The sequence below is a fragment of the Monomorium pharaonis genome, chromosome 3 (genome assembly GCF_013373865.1).
Source record: "Monomorium pharaonis isolate MP-MQ-018 chromosome 3, ASM1337386v2, whole genome shotgun sequence".
Lineage (NCBI taxonomy): Eukaryota > Metazoa > Arthropoda > Insecta > Hymenoptera > Formicidae > Monomorium > Monomorium pharaonis.
In genome coordinates, this window is record NC_050469.1 from 4,398,071 (window position 1) to 4,423,794 (window position 25,724).

Genomic DNA, 25,724 nt, shown 5'->3' on the forward strand with positions numbered 1-25,724 from the left:
AGTATGTAATTAGTATTGATACGAGGGAACTCTACTTTCAATCAAAATCGCGGCCTCAGCCTTGTTCTTAATGTATGCGGTGTAATAAATCATTTATTCATCGAGAGATATTTAACATAACAATAATAATAATAATAATAATAATCATAAGAAGCAAAATTATTTAGGGCAACTCCGGTATATATGTCGCAGAAGTCTGAAAAAAATTGAAAAAAGTAAAGGTAATTTATTTGTAACTGTTCTGTTATGAATCTACATTAAAATTGTGTTTATATTTTAGTTTTTTACTGTTAATATTAACGAAAACACATCTTAAGTTGAATCAATTTATCGGTATTGTGAATAGTGCAGCGCGTATTATGATCTACGTAAAATGATTATTTCCTCTGTAGAGAAAGGATTATACAAAGCTTATAATGAATGTAGGTTGTGATACATAAGTATAAAGAGATAATAAAAAATCAGATATACCAAAATATAAATGTTTAGCTTTTATTTTCTTTATTCAACTTGACTGAATATATGAATAACCCTTATTTATTATGGGTAAGATTGTTACTTTTGACAACTTCGAATATTTGAAGCTTCGAAACTTTAAATCTTCAAAATTAACTTCAAATTTTAAACTCTCAAAGTTTCAAATATTCGAAGTTGTCAAAAAATCAATAGTATTAAATTATAATTTAATACCACTTTTATACAGAAACTTATAGAAATGACTCTAACTGAGTTAAAAGTTCTCTAGATAATACAAGTTCTGAGTAAAACGTACACAACTTAACCCTTTGTGGTATGGTGAGAGTTTAGACTTCTACATTTTTCTGTTTAATTTTTTTATTATTTTTACAATTTTACTGACTTTAAGTACAGGTTTTTTGTTTCATAGAATCCCTAATACATGCACAAGTGTATAAAAATAGCCAACCATAAATTTTTATTTGTATAATTGCTGTAGATAAGAAAATAATTAAAACTTGTGTCTTTTATAGAAATGCATTTTCTATAACTATTATCAATATTGAAACGACAATTTAAACATTTATTTAGTACATCTTAAATTATTTTTTAGAATTCTTTTTAGATTTTTCACTATATTATATTTTATTATAAATTAATAATCTTTGAAAAATATAAAAAATCAATATTTATTGTAAATCAAAATGCTAAATTAACTAAATCCAAATTCAAAATCTATAAATTTAGTGGCAACTAATTGATAAAATGCTAATCAATTTTTATTCAGTTATATTCTTATGAAATATTAATTCTTTTCCTCTCTTTTGAATAAATAAAAATGTAAAATGTAAAATGTTGTATAAAGACAAAAAAGACGCTCAAAATACAAGAATTTGTTGATATTTGAAGAAAAAATGACTCAACCCTTAATCTACATTGTATCTCGCAAATATTTACTTTATCAGAAGCTATTATCTGGGTAAATTGAAATTAGTATGTACATAATTATAATCGAGAAATACGAGAATTGAATGGATTATGTCCATACAACACAGACACATACACGTAACTACGATGCGTGGTAATATATATAACAGATTTCCTCTAGCATTTATTATTTTAAAATAATGCGATAATAATAACACGGTAATAATATAGTTTGAATTGTATACCTGTACGTGTAAACATTTTTCAAAATAAATGTACCATATTGACAAACCAATTTTATTGCTAACGAGAACAAAGTATATATTGTGCATCATTGACGAGGGTAGGTAGATTGGAGCACGTTAAAGTAGGTTGCAATACGTAAAACACACTAATTGTTAGTCACATTATAAAGTATGTCACGGCATGTTTTAAAGTGCGCTAGAATAAAACTTTTGTTGACACACATCCAAGTAGCCTTCAACGGCCAACTGGCTGTTCCAGAATTTTAATTCAAAGCAAAAGACTTAGTTGGAAATTTGTTAGAAATACCTTAATCCATATATGTCGCATTTATAAAAATTGCAACCAACGGGACTGTTCCATCAAGAAGAAACTTCAAATTATTTCGTTTATTAGTCTCCGTCATTAAAAGAGCGTGATTTCAATAAAATGAATTACTCTAATAATAAGTTACACTAATTATTATTGTAATATATACGAAGAATCTTTAAATTATAGAACACTTTAATAATTATATTTGGTTTCCAAATATGGATTTCTCTTTGCGCGCATATCTAATATACATGAGATTTCCCCGGTTTGGCCGATTTTCTTGTGCCATCGATCCGCGAGCACGGAGTTAGCGGCGTAGGTGCACGCGCTACCCCATTGTGCGATTTGCGTGCGCGAGTTATAACGCGGACTTATAACTCGTTCGCGGCTAATTAACCCACGGCCGATGTTTTGTTTTGTCGGGCTCGCGCCTCTGGAATGAAAGACCATCGCGATTTCTCCTTTCACGCGAAATAAAGGCGCCTGTTGTGAACGGCGTGCTCTCACCTATTCGGCGTACAAAAGACGCTCGGTCCTTGCGTTCGTTTTCGAAAATACATTCTGTGTATTCCGCTATTACCTGGGATAATCTTGCGCCTATGTTGAATTTATCGATAACAAGGGAACGCGTGCGAAGCCACTTCGCAAAAAGTTTCTTCATCTCCCGTATGCATAAGAATACGTAATATTTTCAGTCACACGTGAAATTAATCTTTACCAATGCGCATTTTCTCTCGACACAATTAATTTTCTACAGACGCGGAATGTAAAATACATCAGGGATAATTAGAAAATCTTTGTTTGTTAATGACTACAAAAGGGTACTGATTTTTTCATTAACCATTGCTTGTAATGCAAAGCGCAGGTACAAAGACGGTTCATTTACCAAGATAAAAAAATAAATAATAGAAGAAGTATAAAGCCAACTTAAATCAGTGAATTTATTAAAAGATATAAAGTGATTTTCGTTAGCAGCAAACTCACATTAATTAATCGCAAATTAATTAATTATTTAGTTTAGAGTTAAAAGGTCTTTCTGTGCGAACGATGCAACATGCAGATTTAATAAGACTTAATAGCTTCGTATATCTGTGTAAATTGTAAAAGCGCTCCACAGAAATACGCTGAGAGGTCACCATCGATATAAACTCTGAGTTTATATTTCTTCAAGTTGAGCACCGGGGGGCTAATTCATAAAAAAGAAGCAAAGATATTTAAGAAACTCAATAAAAGCATCGAACAACGTAGCGAGACTTTTAAAATTGATATCATTATTATTATTAATTTGATCATTAAAAAACGATGAAACAACTGTATCTGAGAAGATAAAAGAATATAGTGGTTTCCGCTAAAAATAGCAGCACAATTCTATTCTTCTGCACGCCAGTTTCTAACTTTGGAATAGATTTATTTTCCGCTATCGATCCCCTGTACGCTATCTTTTATTTTGTATCCGGAGTTATAGGGTCACTCTCGCTGATTAAACTTCCGCGGTTAATTAACCACAGGCCGATATTTGCTCCGGTTTTGCGCCAATCCTGGGAAGACCGTGATGATGTTTCCTCTCAAATAGAAGCATAGTGACCCCCGCCGTTAAACGGAGTTATTCCCCATACTCGTCAAACCGCAAATACGAGCCACTCGGCTAGGATGGTTAACGCCGTAAACATCGCCATGTCTCGCTTGCGGCCGACCGGCGCGGCGCGCGGCGGTGTGCTTTTTGCCCTTTTATATTTTCGCCCGTATACCCCACCCTAACAAATTTATCTTGCCGGGGCGAGGGAAAAAAAATTGCCGCGCGATATTAACACGCCGTAATATCACGGCAGCTTTTGTTGCTGCCAAACTGTTTTTCCTAGAAGGCACGAAGTCCCGTGATATAGTCTTTGCGAGAAAAGTTTTTGCGATTCCCTCGTTTGCCTTCAGCGAAAGAAGGTTGAAGCTGTTTTACCAGTCAGTGCGGATGGAGTAATTTAAATTTTCTGAACATTTGCCGACGGGAGGATTCACCGAAGATTTTATTTATAATGTATTATACCCCCATCCCCGTCTTGTTGTTGGTTATTTTTGTGTGAGTCGTAACTTTGCGACCGAACTGACTGCGTTCTTGACTAACAATGACGGAGAGCTTAACTTATCCACCGGAGCCAATAGTATTGATTGCGGAAACTGAATAGCTCTTGGGTCTGCGAATAAGATTCTGCACAAACTTCGTCAATTAAATCGAAGTGCATTCAAACATTTACAGAATTACGTGCATTGATTGCAAAATTTAATAATATTCCGGCTTATATATTTATAAGAAGCTTTTAATACCTCCACTTGTATCGGAACACCGCGACTTCTATAACGGATGATTATAAAATAACTATGTAATTAATTCGCGCGCATTTATATATTGTATATAATTAATTTTCTATACATTTATTATTCAGCGCTAATATTAAACTGGGAAAGGATTTACAAACATTGTATAATGTATCCGCTCTATTATATTGTTTTATTTTAATTTCTAGAAAAAATCTCCAGACAAACATTAGCAAGCCGCAAAGAAACGACGGTCAGAGTGCACCGAAATAATTTGGAATATTCACTGAAGTCGCGTAGTGTGTTCATAAAAATAACACGATGCTCCGGTTGCATGATCCGGAATCTACGTGGGAATCGTGATTTGGGTCAGAGAGTGCATTTCAGCATTTACGGCCTACGTGCATCGGTTGTAAAGATGCTCTCAAAACCTAATGACAAACAGCTGGCACAGCCTGGCGAGGATTTAATGCCCCGATCCTCCCCGTAGCGAGAACCGTTTAATAAGAATTCTCACTAGCTCATACATTTTTCATGATGAAACGGTACAGCTCTATCAACTAAAAGGATGAAGATGGATAAATATTATTCAACTAATGCGGATTATTATCTCGGTCTTTACTTTATAAATTGTGCTGCGAGAATAACACCCTATTTTGCATCTTGCAAGAAGCTAGATTTATCTTCTCGTTGCGCCACGGAATTTTTGGTCCCTCGCATTCATCAGGAATGTTTCTGCAAGAATTATGTACACCGAGAGAACGGTTTTGCTAAAGTGTTTAAGAATTTAGCTACATATAGATGTAAAAATTATTAATGTTTGAGACTATCAAAATATAATAATTACGTAGAATATACAAACTGGTTGCTAAAAATGTAAAAACTGTTTGCATTCCTCATCTTGATCATTCTTCATAATTAATTTGAATGTGCAACAAAATTATTTTTGAATCTTTATATACACATACATATATATATTTAGATTTTTTTTTTGATATTTTAATAAAATCATTCATTCCGTATAATTTTCATTTTTTAATAGACATTTCGTTGAATGAGAAAAACACATTCGGGCATTAACAGACAGTGCACATTCCATGTAAAAATGACTTTAAAAAGACAAACGGACGACACGAATTTAATTTCACGTTCGTGATTGCTACATGTAAAATGAAGTCATTTAAAACCAACCAGCTTTCTACAAATTTATTTTGTCGATATCTATTTTTCACCGTTTCTCTCCATTATTAATATCGGAAACATTCTTTGTAACACTTTCCATCTTTCTCCTTTAATAATATATTACACTGCCTTCTTTCTCGTGCATTTCAATTTGTTTTGCTTCAATTTTCTCTTTTACGTTTAAACTTTTTCAAATAAATTACTAGAATATGTATTTAAAAAACTTGTGCAATGTGTGTGTGTATGTATGTGTTTTAACAAATAATGTATATAGTAATTTATAATATGAAAGCTCAGTTCAAATATAAAAGGAAGAATTGAAACAAAAGATTATTAGATACACAAAATAATTCAAATAAAAATAATACAGGTAATATTTCAAAACCCATTGCATAAAAATGATTTATACAATGATTTCTTTGTTACAAAGATTTTTTAAGATATTACAATTTTATTCTTAGGAATCCTTCTGAAAAGGAGGCACAGAGAGCAACTTCAAAAACTTCAAGTGGTTTGTTCATAAGCAATTCTTCATAAGCAGTTTTAGATTCTTTGTTTTATGTCTTCTTTGATTGTCGGAAATGTGGAAAATTGCTTAATCTTTAACATAGGAAAATTTAATTTTTGTATTTAGTACAAATCAATTGCTATCGTACAACAGATCTCGGTATTTCACGATTCATAACTTTTGATACTGTAATTTTAACTATGATACAAAAAAATATTTCAAGTAAACGTTATTTGATTTTTAATGTAGAATCCTATTATACTACTGTTTTCGTAAGGTGAGATTTTATTCTATGAAAAAACATAATCGGATCCTACGTTATAATAAAACATTTTTTTAAATCTCGCCATTTGAAACCTCAAAGCTGTCCCTCCTGCCTCTCTTCACGAGGACTCCCAAAATTCAACTGTAAAACATTTAAGAAGGCCTTCTTTGTAACAAGAAAACCGCCGTATAAACCATGTATCTTCATCCAGTGGCTTCCGAGGACTGTAATATTTTATCCGAGTTATCTTTATACGTGTAGGTACAAAAAGAAAAACTTAATTGGAATCCGAGACAGCCGTGTTTACGTAAAAATTGGACGAGTTACACAAAAAATGTTTACGGCGCTTTTATTGTCTACGTTATGAAGCAACCGTCGTTATCCCGGCGACAATGTTGGAACGTTTGTACGCGCCATAAGTGGCAGAAAAGCACAAATAAGAGTTTACGAGCAATCCTCGCGGTTAGAGCCGACAGGGAAAACGAAAGTAGCAATATACGCGCGTTAGATGCAAACACCAGTTTACGTGATGATGACAACCGGTCGGACAACTCCTCGGAGGGGTGAGGCCGAAGGCGAAAGGCGGGGGGAGGGGAAGGCATCGCCGCGGGGCTTCGTCGAGTTCGGAGGTCGGATTTAACGCGCGGCGTCTTCCGCGACGCGGAAAAGGTGGGTCCCCCGTCTTTAACAAGATTGCGATCTGGTACCGCCGCGCTAAGCCAATTTATTCCCGGTGTTTCGCGGCGTTTAGATAATTTATCGCGACACACATACCGAGTCCTCCGCACCCCTTTTCCATCACTCCTGCCGGCGGTTCTCGCGGAATTTCCCCCGGATATAGCGGCTGTGTCTCAAGTTCTTCTGCGATATTCGTTAAGCGATTTTACGTTTCCCGTGTATACGGGGAGGTCCCCCGAAACAACTAACCCGAGAGCGAACGAGCTGAACGGGGCAAGTGTTAACCGGTCCGTAAATAACTGTGAGCCGGCAGTTACGGCGATCTATCATCACGGCCGTCGCAGCGTGTCGCAACAACGTCGTTGCATCTCGCGGCAACGCAATCATCTCGCGGGCAGTATTTACAAGCATTGTTACGGTACCCCGTCCGCGGCGTTGTCGCGGATACAACCGAATAGTTAGTCACACTTCGTGAGCTGCGCTATTATTAATTCGCCATTAATGCGAGACGCACGCCCGCCGGGACCCTCGCGGCGCTTCTCTCTCCCTCTCCCGCAAAGAGGTCAAAAATCTCGGTCAGAAGGCAACGCGCGCGCGACCCCTATAGCCGACGGTGGTTTCATCTCATTATCACGCGTCCGTTAATAATTAATCCTCCATCTCGGCGTCTCTTGTGAGCGAGAGTGAAATAGATATGCGCGCCGGTGTCACGACGTTATGCCGCGGCCGAGCTACGCTGCTTTTAACGAAACACGTGTATGTATATGTCGGATGTGCGTGCGCGTAACACAACGAGGTTTCTGTGTCGGATACGAAAAGGAATTCTGTAATCCGCGTTGGGATTTACCGCCGTATGAGAATTAAAAAACTCATGCAACGTTGAGCGAAGAGAATAATTTTACTCTTGTTACACATCCGACGGAAGTAAAATTATTGCCGTTTTCCCCGGGCTCACTTTGTTGCGATCTCTTAACGTGTTCCATGCCGCGTGAGGGAAATATTTATGTCTCACGTTGAACTTTCCATTCTTAGGCCGTCTTCGTATGTAACTGTTATAAAATTTATTTCATAAAAACATGTATGCATCGATGCTTAAATGTCATGTATAATAAAGTAATCGTGGGAACACTGTTTTATATTACACTGTTTTTTTTTTAAATAACGAGTCTATTGGTTTATAAATATAATTATACGACATATAAATATAAATAGCGTACGCGATTCACGCGGCCTGGGAAAGGGAAGGAAAAGCTAAACGTGTTAACTTTCAAGCCTTTTAATCCTTTGCAATCCTGCGCGAGCTGGACATTGTGTTCCACGATAGTTTCTTTCATTGCTCTCCAAATATTTCAAACTATGATCATACAATAATTTGTATACCAATGAAACTTTAATAAATATTGATGCAAAAGTTTATTTGCATTTATTCACTTACTTCTCTAAAAATTACTTCCCTAAACCGTAGCTAATTAAGATCATTTTCGCTGAATAAACCAAATTGTTTTTTTCTTTACAGCTGGATTCACAACTAAAATGCGGACATTCACGATCAAAATTTTTTGTCGTTAATTCGAAAAAAAAAAAGAACGAGATTAAGAAATCTGTAGTTTTTTCTTTCATCAACTTTTAACTTTTATTATATAATCAAAATATCCTTAAGTTCTCTAAATAATAATTGATGTATTATCACTAATTTTCAGTGGTATAATTATAGCTTTGATAATTAATGAGTATGCACTATTTTTTTAGTGATTTCCACTTCAGAATTAGTCTATTATTTCTGAAAAATCAGTGTATTTATTTTACTGATTGTTAAATTATAAGTATACCACTAAAAAGCATTGTACTTTCATTGATTTTATTGATTTCCCACTGACTGTAATTTAGAGAGAAGAATTTCAGACAAACGGGCGATTTTGTCGCGGTGGAAACAGGTTGGCAAACGCCAGTCGGCATTTAGAATTTACAAACAGTCCAAACTGTCAGAAATATTAGAATTAAACGCTTATTTCTCTTAACTTCAAACTATTTAAACAGACCGATGTTTGAATTTTTGCCTTAACTCTAATTATAATCAACACACCGTATTGCCACAAATTATAAAGACTCTCTAGTAATAAATATTCGTTTCCAAATAATAAAGATACTTTGATTCATATTAGACTCGTAATTAAAACGATAAAAATAAAAAAAGAGAAAGAGAGGGAAGTAACATCCATTTACAAAAATAATTTGCATTCCAAAGGGATAAATGACCTTACGCGGTCGGTCCTCGTTTTATAATTACGACAAGGAAGAGAATCATTTCGAAATAGCTCGAGCAGGAATAGCTCATATAAAAAAAATCGCTTGCTAAGTATACGGTAGCGAGTATCGCACGACACCTCACCACGAGTGAACTCGACGTGCACGACCGACGACGACGTCGTGGCGCCTACGTTGACGACCGCATTTGTCCCGGGCCGGGCGTTACGTCACCGCTCGTCATTAATAATATCGCGAGGCCGCCTTGACCTGGCCTATCGATATATCATCGCGCTCGGAGAGTGCCCGGCGTGATATAATCCCGCCGTAAATTTGCCAAACGAGGCGAACCAAAAAAAAAAAAAAAAAAAAAAAAAAAAAAAAAAAAAAAAAAAAAGGAAAGAGCGACGGCGCGCTCGCGCGCGGATCCTTCTTCCTGTCTCCCGAAATATCAAAATTCATGGTGTGCGCGGACCGTCAGATTTGCAACATTCATCGGCGATACGTGTCTCCTCCGAAACGCATGCGGCGCATGCACACTTTTACCGTAATTTACGGCGCGAGGCGTCGCCCCATATGTTCCCGGGGGCCGTGAATTACGAGCCGCCCGGCTCGCTACGTACACGCGCGAACACGCGCGCACGGCGGCGGTAATGGAGTCCATATCTTCAAAATTTAACCTGAAAGCTTAGTACTTCGCGGAACAGAAGGGACGCTCGTATAGCGGTTTATCACGCACGCGATGGACTCGCTCGCCGCTGTCGCCCGCGCCGCCCGCCGCCGCCGCGCGCCGTCACACTACTCGCGTGTCCGGCTCCATACGCGCGCGCACTACTCCGGCCAGCCAAGAGGCCAGAGTTGTACCGATCTCTCGTTCGATTATCTCGACGGAAACCGCTCTATTCTGTCGTGTGCAGCATCACGTAGGATCTATCTAACGCGAGCATGTCACTCATTTAAAATCGAATGCATCGCGCGACGATTGTTCTACCATTTGCTTCCCTCACTTTCCTGTATCTTCACTCCTTTTTCTCTCTCTTTTGCCATGTCAGAGACAAACTTTTCCATTTAAGGATATTTCGTTCCAAATAACTTTTAAATCAATGAGAGAATTATGTATAAATTTTACACAGATATTGATACCAATATTGACATAAGCTTTTGTAAGCTGTAATACTGATAAAAACATGATCTACTTAGATAATTAAAAAAAAATTATAGTTTATACATTCATGGGTTTTTTTTAATTTGCTAAAAGCAAATTCTTCGAAAAAGAAAATTTGCACAAGTTTTTCTTTTGCAAGTTGCATAATTTAAACAATAAATATATCATTAAGAATATTAACTTATTTTAAATATGATATAGTCTTCTAAAACTGTTTTGTTTATATTTTTCTCTCTCGTACTTTTCTCATAATGCAATATAAAACATAAAATTATTGTGTAGCATAAGCCGGTTCTCTGTTACTGAGAATATATTGTAGATATAGTTTGTGTTTCATAATATAATTTTATTTCAAATAAAGTGTTTATTTTTTAGTCTTTTATTTTTAATTTTTGTGTAATTCTATTTTTTTCATTCCATAACTTTGTTACTTAATACACAAAAATATATATTATTACTTAATTCATCAATTTATTTTATAGTTAATTCCACTATGCAACCGCGTTTTAATTCTGCCATTACTGCCATTATCGCTTATCATACGTGTGTGCTAATTTTGAGAACTAATTTCTCAGACATTTATTTTCAGTTATGTTGCGAAATTTTATTAATTATTACAAATGTTATAAAACACAAGTATTTAAAAAACACTTATTATATTATGCGATAGAAAACAATTTCTACTTTACATTTATGTTTTCACAGTTGAATTTTTAGAAAAATTATGGAAAAACAAAATAATATGCCAGTATTAATTTTCTTCTGTACATTATAAAAATGGAAAATTTTGGTATACTTTGAAATGTGACACATACATCCGCCGTTTATCCGACGTAATTAGAACGTAATATCCTGTGTTTAATCGCAGCTGCGATCGTGCGAGATCCACAATTTCTTCGCGACCGGCGACATGCATATATCAAAAGTCCGCGAAAGCGCGTTTATCCCTCTCTCTTTCTCACTCTTTGTACATCCGTATAATAAATCTTCCGCCCGACCGAGTTTCTCATAATCCAATTAAGATTTTCGCGACTCTGTCCTCATCCTTTCACATCAATTACCGCGGCGATCCTGGCGGACCGAAAATTGTGCCGTTAAACTTATCGAGGCGCAACGTGCGGACGGCGGATTTTCCGACGACAAGGACCGCTTTTTGCCGTAAGAGCCTTGGGCTTCTTCCTCGGTCGCGGCCCTCGTTAGAAAGGGGTTAAATCGTACTATATATACACGCATGACGGAGGGTGGCTGGCGGCGGCGAGTGATCGATCATTGAAGGACCGACGAGGAGACTCGTCGTTCCCTTTCACGCGCACGCACATTGCCGTGCACACGCGTAACCCACGTGCGCAAAACGCGGAAACAACGGAAAAACCCGCATAGAGAAGAGGGAACTGTGCGCCGAAGCGGAATCCCGGGATGTCGTTGTCAAATAAACGCACTTTTTTTTTTTATTGGAACGAGAGCGTCGGGCAATTTTGGAAACTGTTTTGTTGCCGTGTCGCCGCGTGGACGATGCAACTTTCATTGTCGTAAATCTCGGCAGTACCGCTTTAAAAATATTTGTTAATACATTGGAATACCACTCTCGCGCGTGCATTTGTTAGATTAAAATCGCCAGGACTTCGTTTTCTCTTCGTCTACATTTCTTTCCATATATGTTTGCATGCGACGCCATGCAAAGGTGGATTTAAAAGACACGTCGGATAGCGGTCGGGAATGAATACTTTCAATCAGAACGGTGACATTTCTAATTTAGTTGAATGGATTTTCTTTTCCTCGCGTGACTTAGAAAATTCCGCCGGAAATCGTATCTCCTTTCGAGCCAGCTTTTCGACGATTTTAGAGCCGATGTATTCTCGACGAAATCATGATTGATGTACCTAATCTCTCTTCGCGATGTCAGCAATTTCGATATTAAATATCTAGATGTAGCCGTTCAACGAGAATCATTCAAAAATCTACTTAAAGGAAGATAACAATAAGAAGAAAACGATTTGAGTACTATCTCAATTGCAATCAGCTCTCTAAATTATAATCCGTGCAACTCGATCGAATCAGTGAAAATACATCAACTTTCAATGTTATACTTATAATCATTCGCTGATTATCAATCAGCGAAATAAATATTGATTTGTCAGTGATAATACACTACTTCTAAAGTGACAATTACTGAAAGACAATGAGTATTCATTTGTTATCACAGTTATAAGTATGCCATTGCAAATCAGTAAATATCCACTAATTGCGATTTAGAGACAAATGTATTATCGTTGATTTCCAGTGGTATACTTATAGCTGTGATAATTAGTGAGTATTCACTGTCTTTTTTTAATGAGTTTTACTTCGGAATTAGTGTATAATCACTGTAAGATCAGTGTGTTTATGTCACTGATTGACAAGTTGTAAGTATACCACTGAAAATTTTCACTGATTTTTCACTGATTGTAATTTAGAGAGTACGACTCTATCGATTGTTTGTGAAACCTCTGGGCCAGATTGAAACGGTATTTTTCAGTTTCGTTCGTCCGAGGATCATTAGGGGTCCGTTCTTTGGAAGATAGTTAAGAGACTGCCGAAACGCGCGACCGTAACACGGAGGGAGAGTTATATTGATTAACGAGGTTCGCTTTGTACGAAACGGCGTGTTGCTTATACTTGCCTTCGGTGACGAAGACGAAGATCGATGCCGGCTTGGTGTTGGAGGCGCTGCACGTGTAATTGCCCGTGTCCGACTCCACCGCCTGGCGAATCGTCAACCGGCTCTGAGTTGGTCCTGGATCGGTTTGTACGGTCACGCTGCCGCGCGTGGTGTCGTAGTTTATCATCCGGTTATTGTGATACCAGAACACGTATTGCGGCGGCGTCGGGCTCTGGAGCAGATAGAAGAAGAATGGCGTCGGTTGACAAGCATGAGATTTAACGCGCGATTTTTCCCAGCACAAAGGCGACGACCAAAGAATCCTCGTCGTCGTCGTCGTCATCGTCAGGCCTGCGGGCCCGTGCGAACATTCGTTACGAGGATCCCTTTTGGCGGAATAACGTCGTCTTTGTCTGGGGATCATGAGCGCCGATAAGACTTCGCTTTGCAGTCCTGACGCTTTTGTCCTTACTTACTTTTGGACGACTATATACACGGTCTGTCCCAAAAGTCCCTATCTAAATTGCTATCAAAAATTTCATGAAAGTGGCGCCACTGGTTGCACTTTTATGCGATCAGTTCGGGGACTTTTGGGACAGACCGTGTATGCGCTGCAATACTATTAGTTTCATTTTGATGTATTTAATTCTCTGTTTACACGTGTCGACACGTGTGATTTTCGGCGTTTTTTAAAAATATTATATATAAATACCGAGATAAATAATAAGAAATTTCTATCTCTTCTTCATGAAAAAGTATTTAGGGCTTCAGTTTAAGCACGACCTTGAACTTTCAGAAAACTACCTTGGAACACGTGTAACCTTATATTGAAAAGTTTCGTAATAATACTCAAAAGTACTAGGTAACTAGATACTAGATTTTCTTTCAAGGGACAATTTTTTTTATACTTAGAAAAATAATGAAAGTAAGTTTTAACACGAATGACCTAATCGTATACAGAAGGCGTCTAAAAATGTAGACAGAAAATACGTAAAAATTTTGGGAGAACTAAATTCGAAGAAACACACATAGAAAAAAATTTTTATATATTTTAATTAATATTAAATCATGTACAGATTTTAGTATTCTATTAAAATTAAGGGATGGCACGAATTGCCGGCCTAATCAAGTTTTAATTGAAAGAGCGTAGTTATCTTTTAAATAATTTTGAAAAAAATTTTAAGTTATGGAGATTTTGAAACACTTTGTACGCTTGTGCAGCAAGTATGTCGGATATATATCTTGAAATAATTAAATGTCAACTTGCGAGAGTTTAATATTTGCTCTTGCGGGCTCTTGGCCAAACGCACAAGGGAATTTGTGTGCAAAAACGAAAGTTTACATAATAGGTGAGGTTTCGTTGAATGAGCGCGCGGAATTCAGCTGTAGCCGCGAGCGATGAGGCCCATCAACCGTTTATTATAACGTCGGATACACGTTTACAGCGGTTCTGTCGTGCCATAGAATACAGGAAGGATAGGTGCGTGAAACGAAGTGTTGTTAGGGTCGAATACTCGCAAACTTCCAGCCGCACAACGTCGTCAGGAAATTTGCAATATGCTGAGCGATGACAAAACCGTGTAAAAGGCGCGGAGAATAAAGGCAGCCTCAAAGTACTCTCTTCAACGTATTTTATTTATTTACCAACGTCGTTTTCCCTTAGAGGAAAACGATGAGGCGTTATCTCGAAAAACGTTTCGTACACAACAATTTCACAAAATTTATAAATATGTACATACTGTAAAGAAAAATCACAATTATATATATAACATATTTTTTTGTATTAAAAACTTAAACAAATGAGAATATCGCGACACGTTAATTAGTTAACATCGGAGAAAAGAGCATGATCTGATTCTCGTGAAATATGTATGGAGGCTTGCGTGAATTAAAAACGATAGCGAACAAATTTCTTTAACGTAACTGTTATCAGTAAGCTTGTTTAGCTTCGTTGCGTAGCTGGATGCGCTGGGCGCGCCGGCACTAGGGTTCAGGCGTGCGTGCCTTATAGCGCATAAATTTCCGGCCAATGTAGCCGCGGGATCAGACACGCGGGATACTGCTCGTCATCCGTTTATTGTAACGTCGGATGCGCGCATATTGTGGCGGCGGCGTCGAGCCGCAAAGCGGGCGAAGAATAGACGCGCGAAACCGTAGCGCCCGGAGGATTTTCGGCTTCGTGGGTTGTTCTGCCGCACCGGCAAAGCAAGTGCGGCTCGCCACCCAGTAGTCGGGGCATTCCTCTGTGCTTGTTCTTTTGTTTCCGTTTAATGTTTCTCAAGCCGCCTATGCAGCGCGTGTCCGTCGCGTCGCGCGATACGTCCGTATAAGAGGATGTGTAGGTCCATCAGAGATCGTTGCCACACATTATTGCACGCCGTTGCACGTACATATGGTATGTTGTCGACAAACAACAAAGTAAAAACTTGAGCGCAGAGGTAGAAGCAAAACGTAATTTCAAAAATATGTCACGAGTACACGCTGCGCCAGAGTTGTTTCGAATGTACGTTCAAGTTATGAAATCTAAATTACATCTGCGACAAGTAACGTATTACGTTTATAAATGTATAATCGTCAAATAGTTGTGCAAACATGATTTGCAAATTACCTAAATAAATTGTTTGTTTAATATTTATTCAACTCCCTTCGTGATTCACGGTGAAAGATATATATTTTAATTTCCGCAGTTTCTTTTTTTTTTTTTGGAAACGTGCTGTACTTTTGGTTTCCCTTCCTTCTCGTAAGATATTTCAACGAATTAACGTGTAATTAACTCGGTAATGCTGCATGTTGCGAGCTTTTTGAAATATTATCGTCGATTTTATGCCGCTGGAGGCAAATAAATCCCTCCAGAGACGCTGGCTGCTGTATGCAATTCACTTTGTGCTTTTAGGGATTCATATAAATTACGCCATTGTTCTCGCGAGACGACAAAGTGGAGTTTCAACGAGGCAATGCGAGTTACACGGTGTAGAAGAAAGCGAATTGTATCAAACAAGTAGTACAAACTATTAGCACCACGCTAATTACGCCACTACTTATCCCGGCGGCGGTATGCATAAAGTGCGCATGCATAATGTAAGACAAGCGAGAGTTCCTGTCATATGAATGAGAATTACAATGTCAATAAAACGGGCGCAACATCTGAGATTAAGTGAGTCCGCTTTCGCATATATATGCATTACGTGTATCGCGGTATGACTAATTACAAATATGTAATTTGTATACAATGTATAAAATAATTTATTAATGTTACATTAATTATGGATAAGCGTATACATAAAGTCGTGCGTAATCGGTGAATCGGTGAATCATGTGCCTATAGATAAATCAATAAATTTTCGCAGTTTTGTTATACACTGTACACAAACTCGACGATTTCAGTTTAATCAATACGGCTTTATCTTTACAACCAGAAACAAATGTTGATTGTGTTATTTTTGGACAACATAGATTTCCACGTATCGCATTGTAAATGTAATAATCGTACTACGCTTCTGACAATTAGCGGGAAATGTACTATTGAATAAATAACGCATTTCAATCCATCAATCTCTTAATGATACTCGTGACGTTTTTCGTATCGTTTTTACAATGTTTCAAAAAAGGAATGTGACTGATTATTGCTGATTGACTATTGATTTATTTTAATAACATTTCGATAATTTTTTATTGCTTTTTACGTTGTATGTAAACGAGCGCGCATAACATAAAACAGAAACGAACAAATTGATGAATGACGTGACGGAGATGTAAAATATCAATAATTGTACTTGGATCAAGTCGATAATATTCTAGAAAATCTTCGTTTTCCTTTTTGCGAGTTAAGTCGTTCAACGAACTAAGCCGACAACGTTGCGTGAATCATGTCGCTCGCAATGTCAGGGGAAAAAACTTAAACGCGCGCGACGGCAAGCGCCAGAGACGTGAAGTAGAAACGGACGAATCGCAACGGGTAAGTAGTATGAAGTGCGACGAGCGCATCCGTCCCACTACATCCTCTATCCGCTGAGAAAACGAAGCATGGCTTTTGCCACTTTTGCAATCGTTTCTAAGGATGCTGAATGCATCGGTAGGGAACGAATAAACGACGTTGTCCAACCAACGCAAATCTGAACGGGTGCAAAATGCGATTTTTCTCAAGTTTAGGCTCCCAATTATTGCTATTTTTATCAATTGTAATATTAGAAGTAATAAAAAGTATGAGAGAGTTAATAGGTGCTAAGTATTCAATGTTAAATTAAGGCTAATCATATAATTTATGTTTATATATTTGTTTATATTACAAACATAAATAAATACTGAATACACGAGTAACAAATAGGAAGGCAATATTAAATATATGCAGCAATGCACTCGAGGAATTGGAAGAGAGAAGGCAACATTCAGGAAGAGGACATTGATTGAAAAGATTTACAGTAGGTTCATAACTTATATTTTTCATTTCTTGTATTGTTAAATAATCATTGAGTGTTTAAAAAATTTTTATGTATATTAAAATTTTTACTTGAAAAAGTAATGAAAAAGAACGTTTATTATATATTTTAAAAAACTACTAAATAAGTATGCCACTATGTTTTTAAAATGGCAGTAATTGGGACAGTTATTCTATATTGCTTTAATTGAGCGGCCAATTGAGACTTGACTTTGTACGTTGTCGCGAAAAATCCTTCAATTCGTGAAAAGAATTTTGGTAAAATCTGTGAGTCATTTCAGCTTCATATATCAAGCGTATTATAAAAAGATTAGCGTGTCATTCTATTGAAAAAAATCTCGCAATTTCATTCTACGTTTTCGTAAAAGAGTTTTCAGAGTTTTCGTAAAATTTTTGTTCGTTTCATATCTCGAAGGATCAATTGTCGCAGAGATAATTTCTTTTACAGAAATATCATCGAGGACCTTGAATTTCATAATTTTAGCGTCATTTTTATAAACGGAGATAAAACGTTTTTCTACGATCTAACTATTAAAGAAATTAAAAAACTGCAAGTATCTTAGGTTTCTTCCTTTTTTTTAATCAACGACAAAAATTTTGATCATGAATATCTTTGGGCTTAAAACTAGCTAGAAAAAAATAAAAAATTGGATTTATATGCAGCAAAAATTATTATTTTACAATTTTAGATAAATAACTTTTAAATAAATAAGTAAATCTAAATAAACTTTTGCTATAAAATTTATTATAGTTTTATTAGTATAAGTAAAAAATTTAATTCGTAATGCTACTTCATCAAATTTGCAAATAATTATTACAAAACGCTATTTTATACAAGACCCAAGAGTAAATAAAAAATTCTATAACTTTTAAACTAAGAAAAATTGTTCTAATTTTACAAAGATATTCAAAATAATAATAAAACAATCTATGAAATTTTTTAATTTTTACTCTGAACATACTCTTAAGAAGAGAATTATTTTGGATTTTATGATATTCAATAAAAGGAAGTAACGCAAGCTGCAACTTGTATAAGAAACCATAATATACACACAAATAAATAAAAATACTATTTAAAATCTTGAAACCATTATTAAAAGTATTATTTTCTATTTTTATTTAATCAGTATTTTTATTTTCTCTCTGCAATTGCGGAATTACTTTATTTTAAAATGGAAATACCTTCTAAGAAAATTTTCTGGTCCTTCGTCGTCAAAGTAATGGGTTAGTGCGTATTCTATGCGATGTTATTTGACATGATGGAGTATTCAAGAGAGGAATCTCTAATGGCATATCTTACGCGAGCATGTTCTTCGCGATGTACCGAATCTATCTCTTGTTGAAAATGTAGCAGAATTCGTATGTGATCAATCACGGTAATTTGCAATACTAGGATAAATGTAATATTATAAAATTTTTCCACTAATGTAATTTATAGTCGTCGCTTTTGACTAAATCCATTATATCGATTAAATATAGAATAGTTACGTTTTTCAAAAATTTTATATATATTGCGATTCTTAGGATCATAGTTGGATGAAATGTATTTTTTAAAAGTGTTTTATTTACATTTTTTCTCAATTGCAGTTTCCTCGATCAACTTTGTAGCAAGATGTTATGAACCAACTTTGATGCAAATATGAATCTTAAGTAAACCGGAGGGGTGTAAATTGTTCGTTTAACTTCATGAAATAAATGCACTATGCGCTAGCTTCGAATATCTAATTATACCTAAGGATTCCGAGGCACCTGGGAAACTCGTTGATGGGCCGATACAGAATTTTAATCAGAGGAATATCTCAAGCGACAGGATTAAATTAATTTGGTTTAACGGCACTCAGAACTTGCTTTCATACAGGTGAAATGTTAAATCGCTATTAATTGATGGGACAGCTTAGCAAAATGTTTTAAGAATTTCTCCCCGTTTTCTTTTTCGCTCGTCGAGAAATATGCGAAGAAGCCGAGCGGTGTCCATAAATACGAAAGCCAGTAACGAACGTCTCGTTCACGTTAATGGCCGCTTAAAGTACACAGTTTCGAATTTCCAAGTACATGGGTTCTAAGCAGTTCGCGTGAGTCGGTGCGGGGTTAATTGCTAGGTTGCATGACGCGCATGTCGGCGATGCAATTGACACTAGTGTGTCACGTTGTTACGAGCGAACAGCAACGGACTCTGTTTTCGAGATAAATAGAGTAACACGACACACGCACGGGCTTTATTAATGAAATAGTCAGTCCCTGTCGGTTGAAATAGTCCATCTTTCGCCGCCCAATTAACAATCCGGAATTTTGGCATTTCGGAATTTTGGCATTTTGCAAAATATTAAAAGTAAAAAATGTCAGATTTAACACTTGAATCTTGACGATTCTTGACTTTTGATAATTTCACATTTAACCTCGGAATACCATCATTCGCTTAAAATGCACGAACATCATTTCAATTTAAGGAGTGCGTAGTGAAAATAAATATAATTAAGATGTGACATAATTGAAAATAATTATGTTAACGTGTCTAATTAAATATCTTATAAAGAAGTAGTATGAGATCTTATCTCGCTTCTGTTATACAATATCGATTTTTGCGTTTGCTCGTGCAAGAGAGACAAAAACTGTCATTAGCAGGTGCTCTTCAGTGTCCTGACAGTATTATTATTTATGGCCCGTTACTGCGAAATAACACGTTCATTCAGAGATAATTCACGCCTGGCGTCATTTGGGTGTCAAGTGTATTCGTCGCGTCGTAGTGTAATTGTCATTACTGCATCTCGTCTCACGGTTGAATCGAGTTTGTCCGTCGCGACCGTTTGCCAGAGAAACATTGCGACGTAACGCGGCATTTGGCATTCATTAGGAAAATAATGCGGCGGCGACGACGGTTTTGAACGCAGAAATGCAAATACGTTTACATCGTAATACACGGCTCAGCGTCCGGATGTAACGCAGGAAAGCGGCATGATCCTAATTTATTATTCGCCCTCCCTTCCCCTCCGTTTTTACTCCGTCAAATTTTGGCAGTAAACGTTATTCGACTGAATGGAATCGCAACGAAACATCTTTTCATTATTGTATGTCATGGAATGAATGCTCTATTTAATTATGTCATACTAATGAGCAAAAACTTCCTTTTTACAGTTTGCCCAGCTACGTACCTTAATAATGTTATCGACAACGTTGACGTAAAATCAATGCCACCGTTTCCAGCACCGTTGTTTTCATCATAAATAGCCGTTTCAGCGCAAAAGAATTTCAATGTGAAACGTTACGCATCTTCCTGTCGTTACATAAACTCTCGCACATTATTCCCATTTTAATTTAATAAAATTTATTTCATTAACATTTATTATTACGATTTCATAAAAGTTTACTGCAAGAAAAAATGCCGTGTCAATAGTATAATAATTGCAAAAACAACTGCGCATCTATCTGTCGCCGAGTGTAATTCTTGTACATTTTTATTAGTGTCTTTTTCGCATCTATAACAATTTATTGTAAATTGTAATTTGTAAAAGAAAATTTCTTGCCATCATTATAATAATAGCATATGAAACAAATCAACACACAAAAATACCACGTAACAATTTTTCTAGGTGTAATTCTTGCATATCTTTACTAGAGGGTCTTTTCTTTTGGCATTCATTACAATTTATTGTAAACATTTAAGAGATAATTACTTACAAATAAGGTGACGGTGCCAATTATGGGTCAAGTCCCAATTAATTAGAATTTTTTTACATTTTTTAATAATTGTAATTTCAAATATATAATTTCAAATTGTAATTAGAAAAAAGCGGAAAGTTATTAATAACAGCTTTCTGAAGCTTTTTAGATATCTCTTTAATTATTTCTTGAAATTGTAAAAATCTTATATACTCTTAGTAGGTTCTATTTAACATTAATATATATTTAATTAACCCATAATTAAGATCTATACATACTTTTATTTTTTTTTTCATAATTCACAGTCGATTTATTAAATACATAATAATTTCTCTTAAAAATTATAATATTTATTACTTACATTGACGTTAACAATTTTATTACAAGTATATTCGTTTACACAAATTAATGAAAAAATTATTTTAACTTTAAATGACCCATAATGGGACCGTCATGTTAGGGGAAAAAAATCCGCGCGTCGATTTAATGTAATTCTCGTAAAGTTTTTCGCTGAAGCCTTTTTCCGTGTGCCACGTTATCCAACGACTTCGTAGGAATGTAAACGCATTCAACGAGCACGCCACTCTAGCTCTGGCCACAGGGTAGATCGTAATTTTTTCTGCGCGACGCAAATTGGCACCCTCCGCGCAGCCTCTCGTTTCCCCGTAAGTCCCATCCGAGAAAGTGAAAAGAGATGTTTGCCCGATGCAATGCGGTGCGCGGTTCTCTCGGCGCGGCCATAAAACTCGTCAGCGGACGGTGATCCCGGCTAAAGATAAACCGAGTTACTTACCTTGGCCTATGTGCGCAGCTCTGTATCCTTTTCGCGATAGCGCCGCACCCGCTATGTGCACTTCGTATGCACATAGGACGCCATGGCCGGAGGTTTATACATACATACATATATATATATATATATATATATGCGGGTGTGTGTGTGTGTGTGTTTGTGCGCATTGCACGTCGCTGCGACGACCACGACACAACCCCCTATGTGCTCCGTCGCGCATGCACATCGACGTAAGTTTGTCAAGCTGTACACGTGGTTGTTTTGCGAGCTCGAGGGGTTGCCGGATTGAATTCGCGTACGTAGGAGAGAGAGGGGCTTTTAACTCCTGGCATCACGAAGAACAACCTCGAGCGACGCGCGGAATTAATACATGGTTCAGCTACCTCCGATATCTCCTCGAGCGAAGCCGATAATTTCAGCGACGTCTCATCGTCGTCCGTAGCGCGTTTCCGAGAGTAATGCGATTATTTGCGCAGAGAAAACCGGGGAGGATCGTCAACTTTCTCCCCGGCGCACGTTGCGATCGAAGATCCGCACATCCGTGTACCTCGGATCGATAATGTTTCGGGTCAATAATGTTTCTGAACTCCGAGAGAAGATAATATCAAGGCCAGTTATACTAGGCGACGAGTTTCTTCGTTTCGTATGTATCGACGTATAAATCAAAACAGTGATTTATTATATTCAGGATTGAGAAAGTTAAACTAAAAATATTTCAAGGCAAATAATAAGCAATTAATTTAGATGTAATTATTGACAAATTTATTAAAAATGATTAATTGTATGTCGACAGAATGTTTCGACTTATTAAGTCTTCTTCAGTTGACTTACGTCATGATCAAACTACTAATCCGATTTATACATTATTCAAGATCAAAGGAAACGACCATAAGTAAATAAATCTATTTTCAAATCGAAATATACATAATCAATATAAAAATATTAATAAATAATACAATAACATTTTTAGGAGAAAAGTTGTTTTTTAAAAGTAGCTTGTTACTGTTATTCATTATCGAATTGAAAAAGGATTCATTTACTATTACTTAAGTAAAGTAAAAATTCGTTACTGTTCCCATGCTGTTTTTTAATACTAAAACAAAATCAAACATAAAATTCGAATTTTCTAATATTTTTTGTTGAAATATTAATGAAAATAATATTATTTTGTATCTTAAATTTACAAAACTATAAAAAATTAAAGAGAAAAATTAAAAAATGTTAAAAATGTTAATTGAAAGATTTCGCTTTTTTTTAATTAAACTTATAAGTACAGCGTAGTATTTATACTTTTTTGCACCCTTGATTTTGATATGATAATTTCAAATTCAAAATTCTGCTTAAAATGTATGCAAAGCTATATAATTGGCTATTCACGCAAAAGTTTATTTGGATTCACTTACAGGTTTGTTTATCTATATAAAAACTGCAAGAAAATAGCATCATTTTCGATGCATAAGCTATTATAAACCAAATTTTTCCTTGTTTTTCTTTGTAGCTGATTTTAAAGCAAAAACTCATACATTTAATATTCAACATTTTTATCATTGATTAAGAAAAAAAACAGACCCAAGTATTCTTAAACTATTTTGATTTTACGCATCAGCTCGTAAACAAATCGGAAGAGAGAGAGAAAAAGAGAGAGAGAGAGAGAGAGAGAGAGAGAGAGAGAGAGAGAGAGAGAGAGAGAGAGAGAGATCATTAAATGTTTCTGAACTCATAATAATTCACGTGCTTATACTACATTTGCATACTATCTCAGCCATATGCTAATTTCATCGAGATTTGTTTTTATCAGCGGCCGAGAATAATTCAATACTCCTGCGTTGGCGCACACATTCACTTTTAGATCCGACGGCGTTGTTATTTTCGCGAACAAGGAACAGCGGTTGACATTTCAACTGCCGCATTCTCGTATTCGCAGACCCCCGACGCAATTTTCGAAACACACGAGGTGAGGTACACGCGTTCCCGACAAGTCCATATAATTTATGGCTCGTTTCGCGGAGAGTTGTGTCGAAAAGTGTTATATTTTTCTTTGAATACCGCATGTCGGAATAATGCAGAAGGAGACTGTCAATTGTACCAGTGATAGAAAGTCAATATCGAACAGGATATTAAACAAAGATGAGAAAATTTTATATGCGCTTCAATCAACCTCAAGTTATATAATTTTACTTTAGTAGAACTTTAATTTTATATTATTATATTAAGACACTTACGGTTAAATGTTAACTTCTACCTCTCCACCCAGCAATGTTCAAACGTCAAGAGGAATGTTATACCGCGAGAAATGTTTTAAGGATCTTTTTATGTAAATCCCACCGCCTCTTTCTCGCGCGGAAATTATGCGGAACAAGAGGGAAGAAGGTTCGCGCATTAAAAATTAAATATAACAACGTGTACAAGTGCCGAGGAATAGAAACGCTCGCGGGGGAGACAGTCGTTCTCTCCATCATTTGTCGTGTTGCGAGATGCGGCAAAGTTCCAAAAGCACAGTCGCAATAAAATGCAGAGCGACGGAATGAGGTAATCATCCATACCAGCCTCCGTACCAGCTCCACAGTCGGGACGTGCCGCGCTTCTTTCTTTCTTTCTTTTTTTTTTTCACCCCCTCCTTCTCCCTTTACTCCTGAACGTTGTAACTCACGGCAGCCCGTGTAGAGCGATTCGAGGGTAAATCGCCGCGCAATTGCGGGGTAATGTTCTCGCTAATTACCGAAACACTGCCGGGGCGTTTTCGCCTCTTTGGTTTCACGAGACGACGACGACGACGACGACGACGACGACGGCGACGGCGGCGACGGAGCGAAAGCTCGGCGCAACGCGGCGCGGGCGCTATAAGCGGGCAACGGGTGTAGTTTCGCTAATTTACCGTTACAAATGGAACGCCAGCGGAATTATTCCGTGGCGGTTATTTACGACGCGCCATTGTGGATGGCGCGGGAAGTTAAGCCCCTTTCGCGCTATCGCCTCCGGTGAGGCGCGGAGCGATAATAAAAAGCGCAGAGCTTCCGAGCGGGGATCGATACGATGGGACTGCGGGAACCGCGTTTGTCTAAACCCCCGGGGAATTACCCCGCCACTTCAAAGGGACACGGATCCTCTCGCCTTATTTAACCCTTTGCGCGAAGGTGGGCCCCGCCGCTCGAAGCTTTTCTCGCGTTCCGAACTCCGAGAGAATCGCAGTCGTTTTTTTAACTCACAAGACTGCCCTCCCATGCGTCTTCCACGGCGAGGATATCACCTGGACTTTGCGCTAAAAGGTCCGATCCAATCCTCATTCCCGGGAAAGGAATTAAAGGTGCAATAAATGGTTTAGTTCACGTCGACGAGGCGGAATCTACGGAGTGTGACCATCGGAAACTCGCTGAAAACTAAATAGCTCCTTTATTTTCTATCGAGCGAATAAAGACTCATAATTTTATTAGCATATATAGTGATAAAAAAAACATAGAAAAGTATGTTTATAAAAATGTTGTAAGAGAGGTCAATTTAGTTGATTGCATAATATCGATAATATCTGTTTTTCAAATAATAATTATCTGCATGATGAATTTGCATGATAACTGTAGCTATTTTTTAACATTAAAACTGTGCCTTTGAAAAATAAATTCAGATAAATTCCTTTTATGGAAATTTCATGTTGAGATTTTCTGAACATATGATCTTGGTAAAAATATGAGATACCTATATATTTTTTCATTTCTCTAAAACTTTTTTACTTGTATTATTTTATTATTAATTGCCAGAATTATACAGAGCTTATCTTATAAGCTATAATCAAAAACAATTTTATTTACATTAAAGACAAGTGTTTCAAGATATATTCATTCAGATACTTTATAAGCTTTATTTTCAGAAATATTAAAAATTGTAATTAGATCATTTTATATTCTAAATTTTTATAAAAATTC

The 25,724-nt window shown here is 36.6% G+C and overlaps 1 protein-coding gene across 3 annotated transcripts in view; it reads right to left on the reverse strand.

The window, feature by feature from the left end:
- The window catches only part of LOC105837291 (zwei Ig domain protein zig-8), a 296,303-nt gene that overhangs the window by 16,236 nt on the left and 254,343 nt on the right, over positions 1-25,724 (reverse strand). For all 3 annotated transcript variants that reach the window (XM_036285010.1, XM_036285011.1, XM_036285009.1), the window contains one exon: positions 12,947-13,157. In XM_036285010.1, coding sequence (XP_036140903.1) covers positions 12,947-13,157 — 211 coding nt within the window. The remainder of the gene's footprint in view (positions 1-12,946; positions 13,158-25,724) is intronic.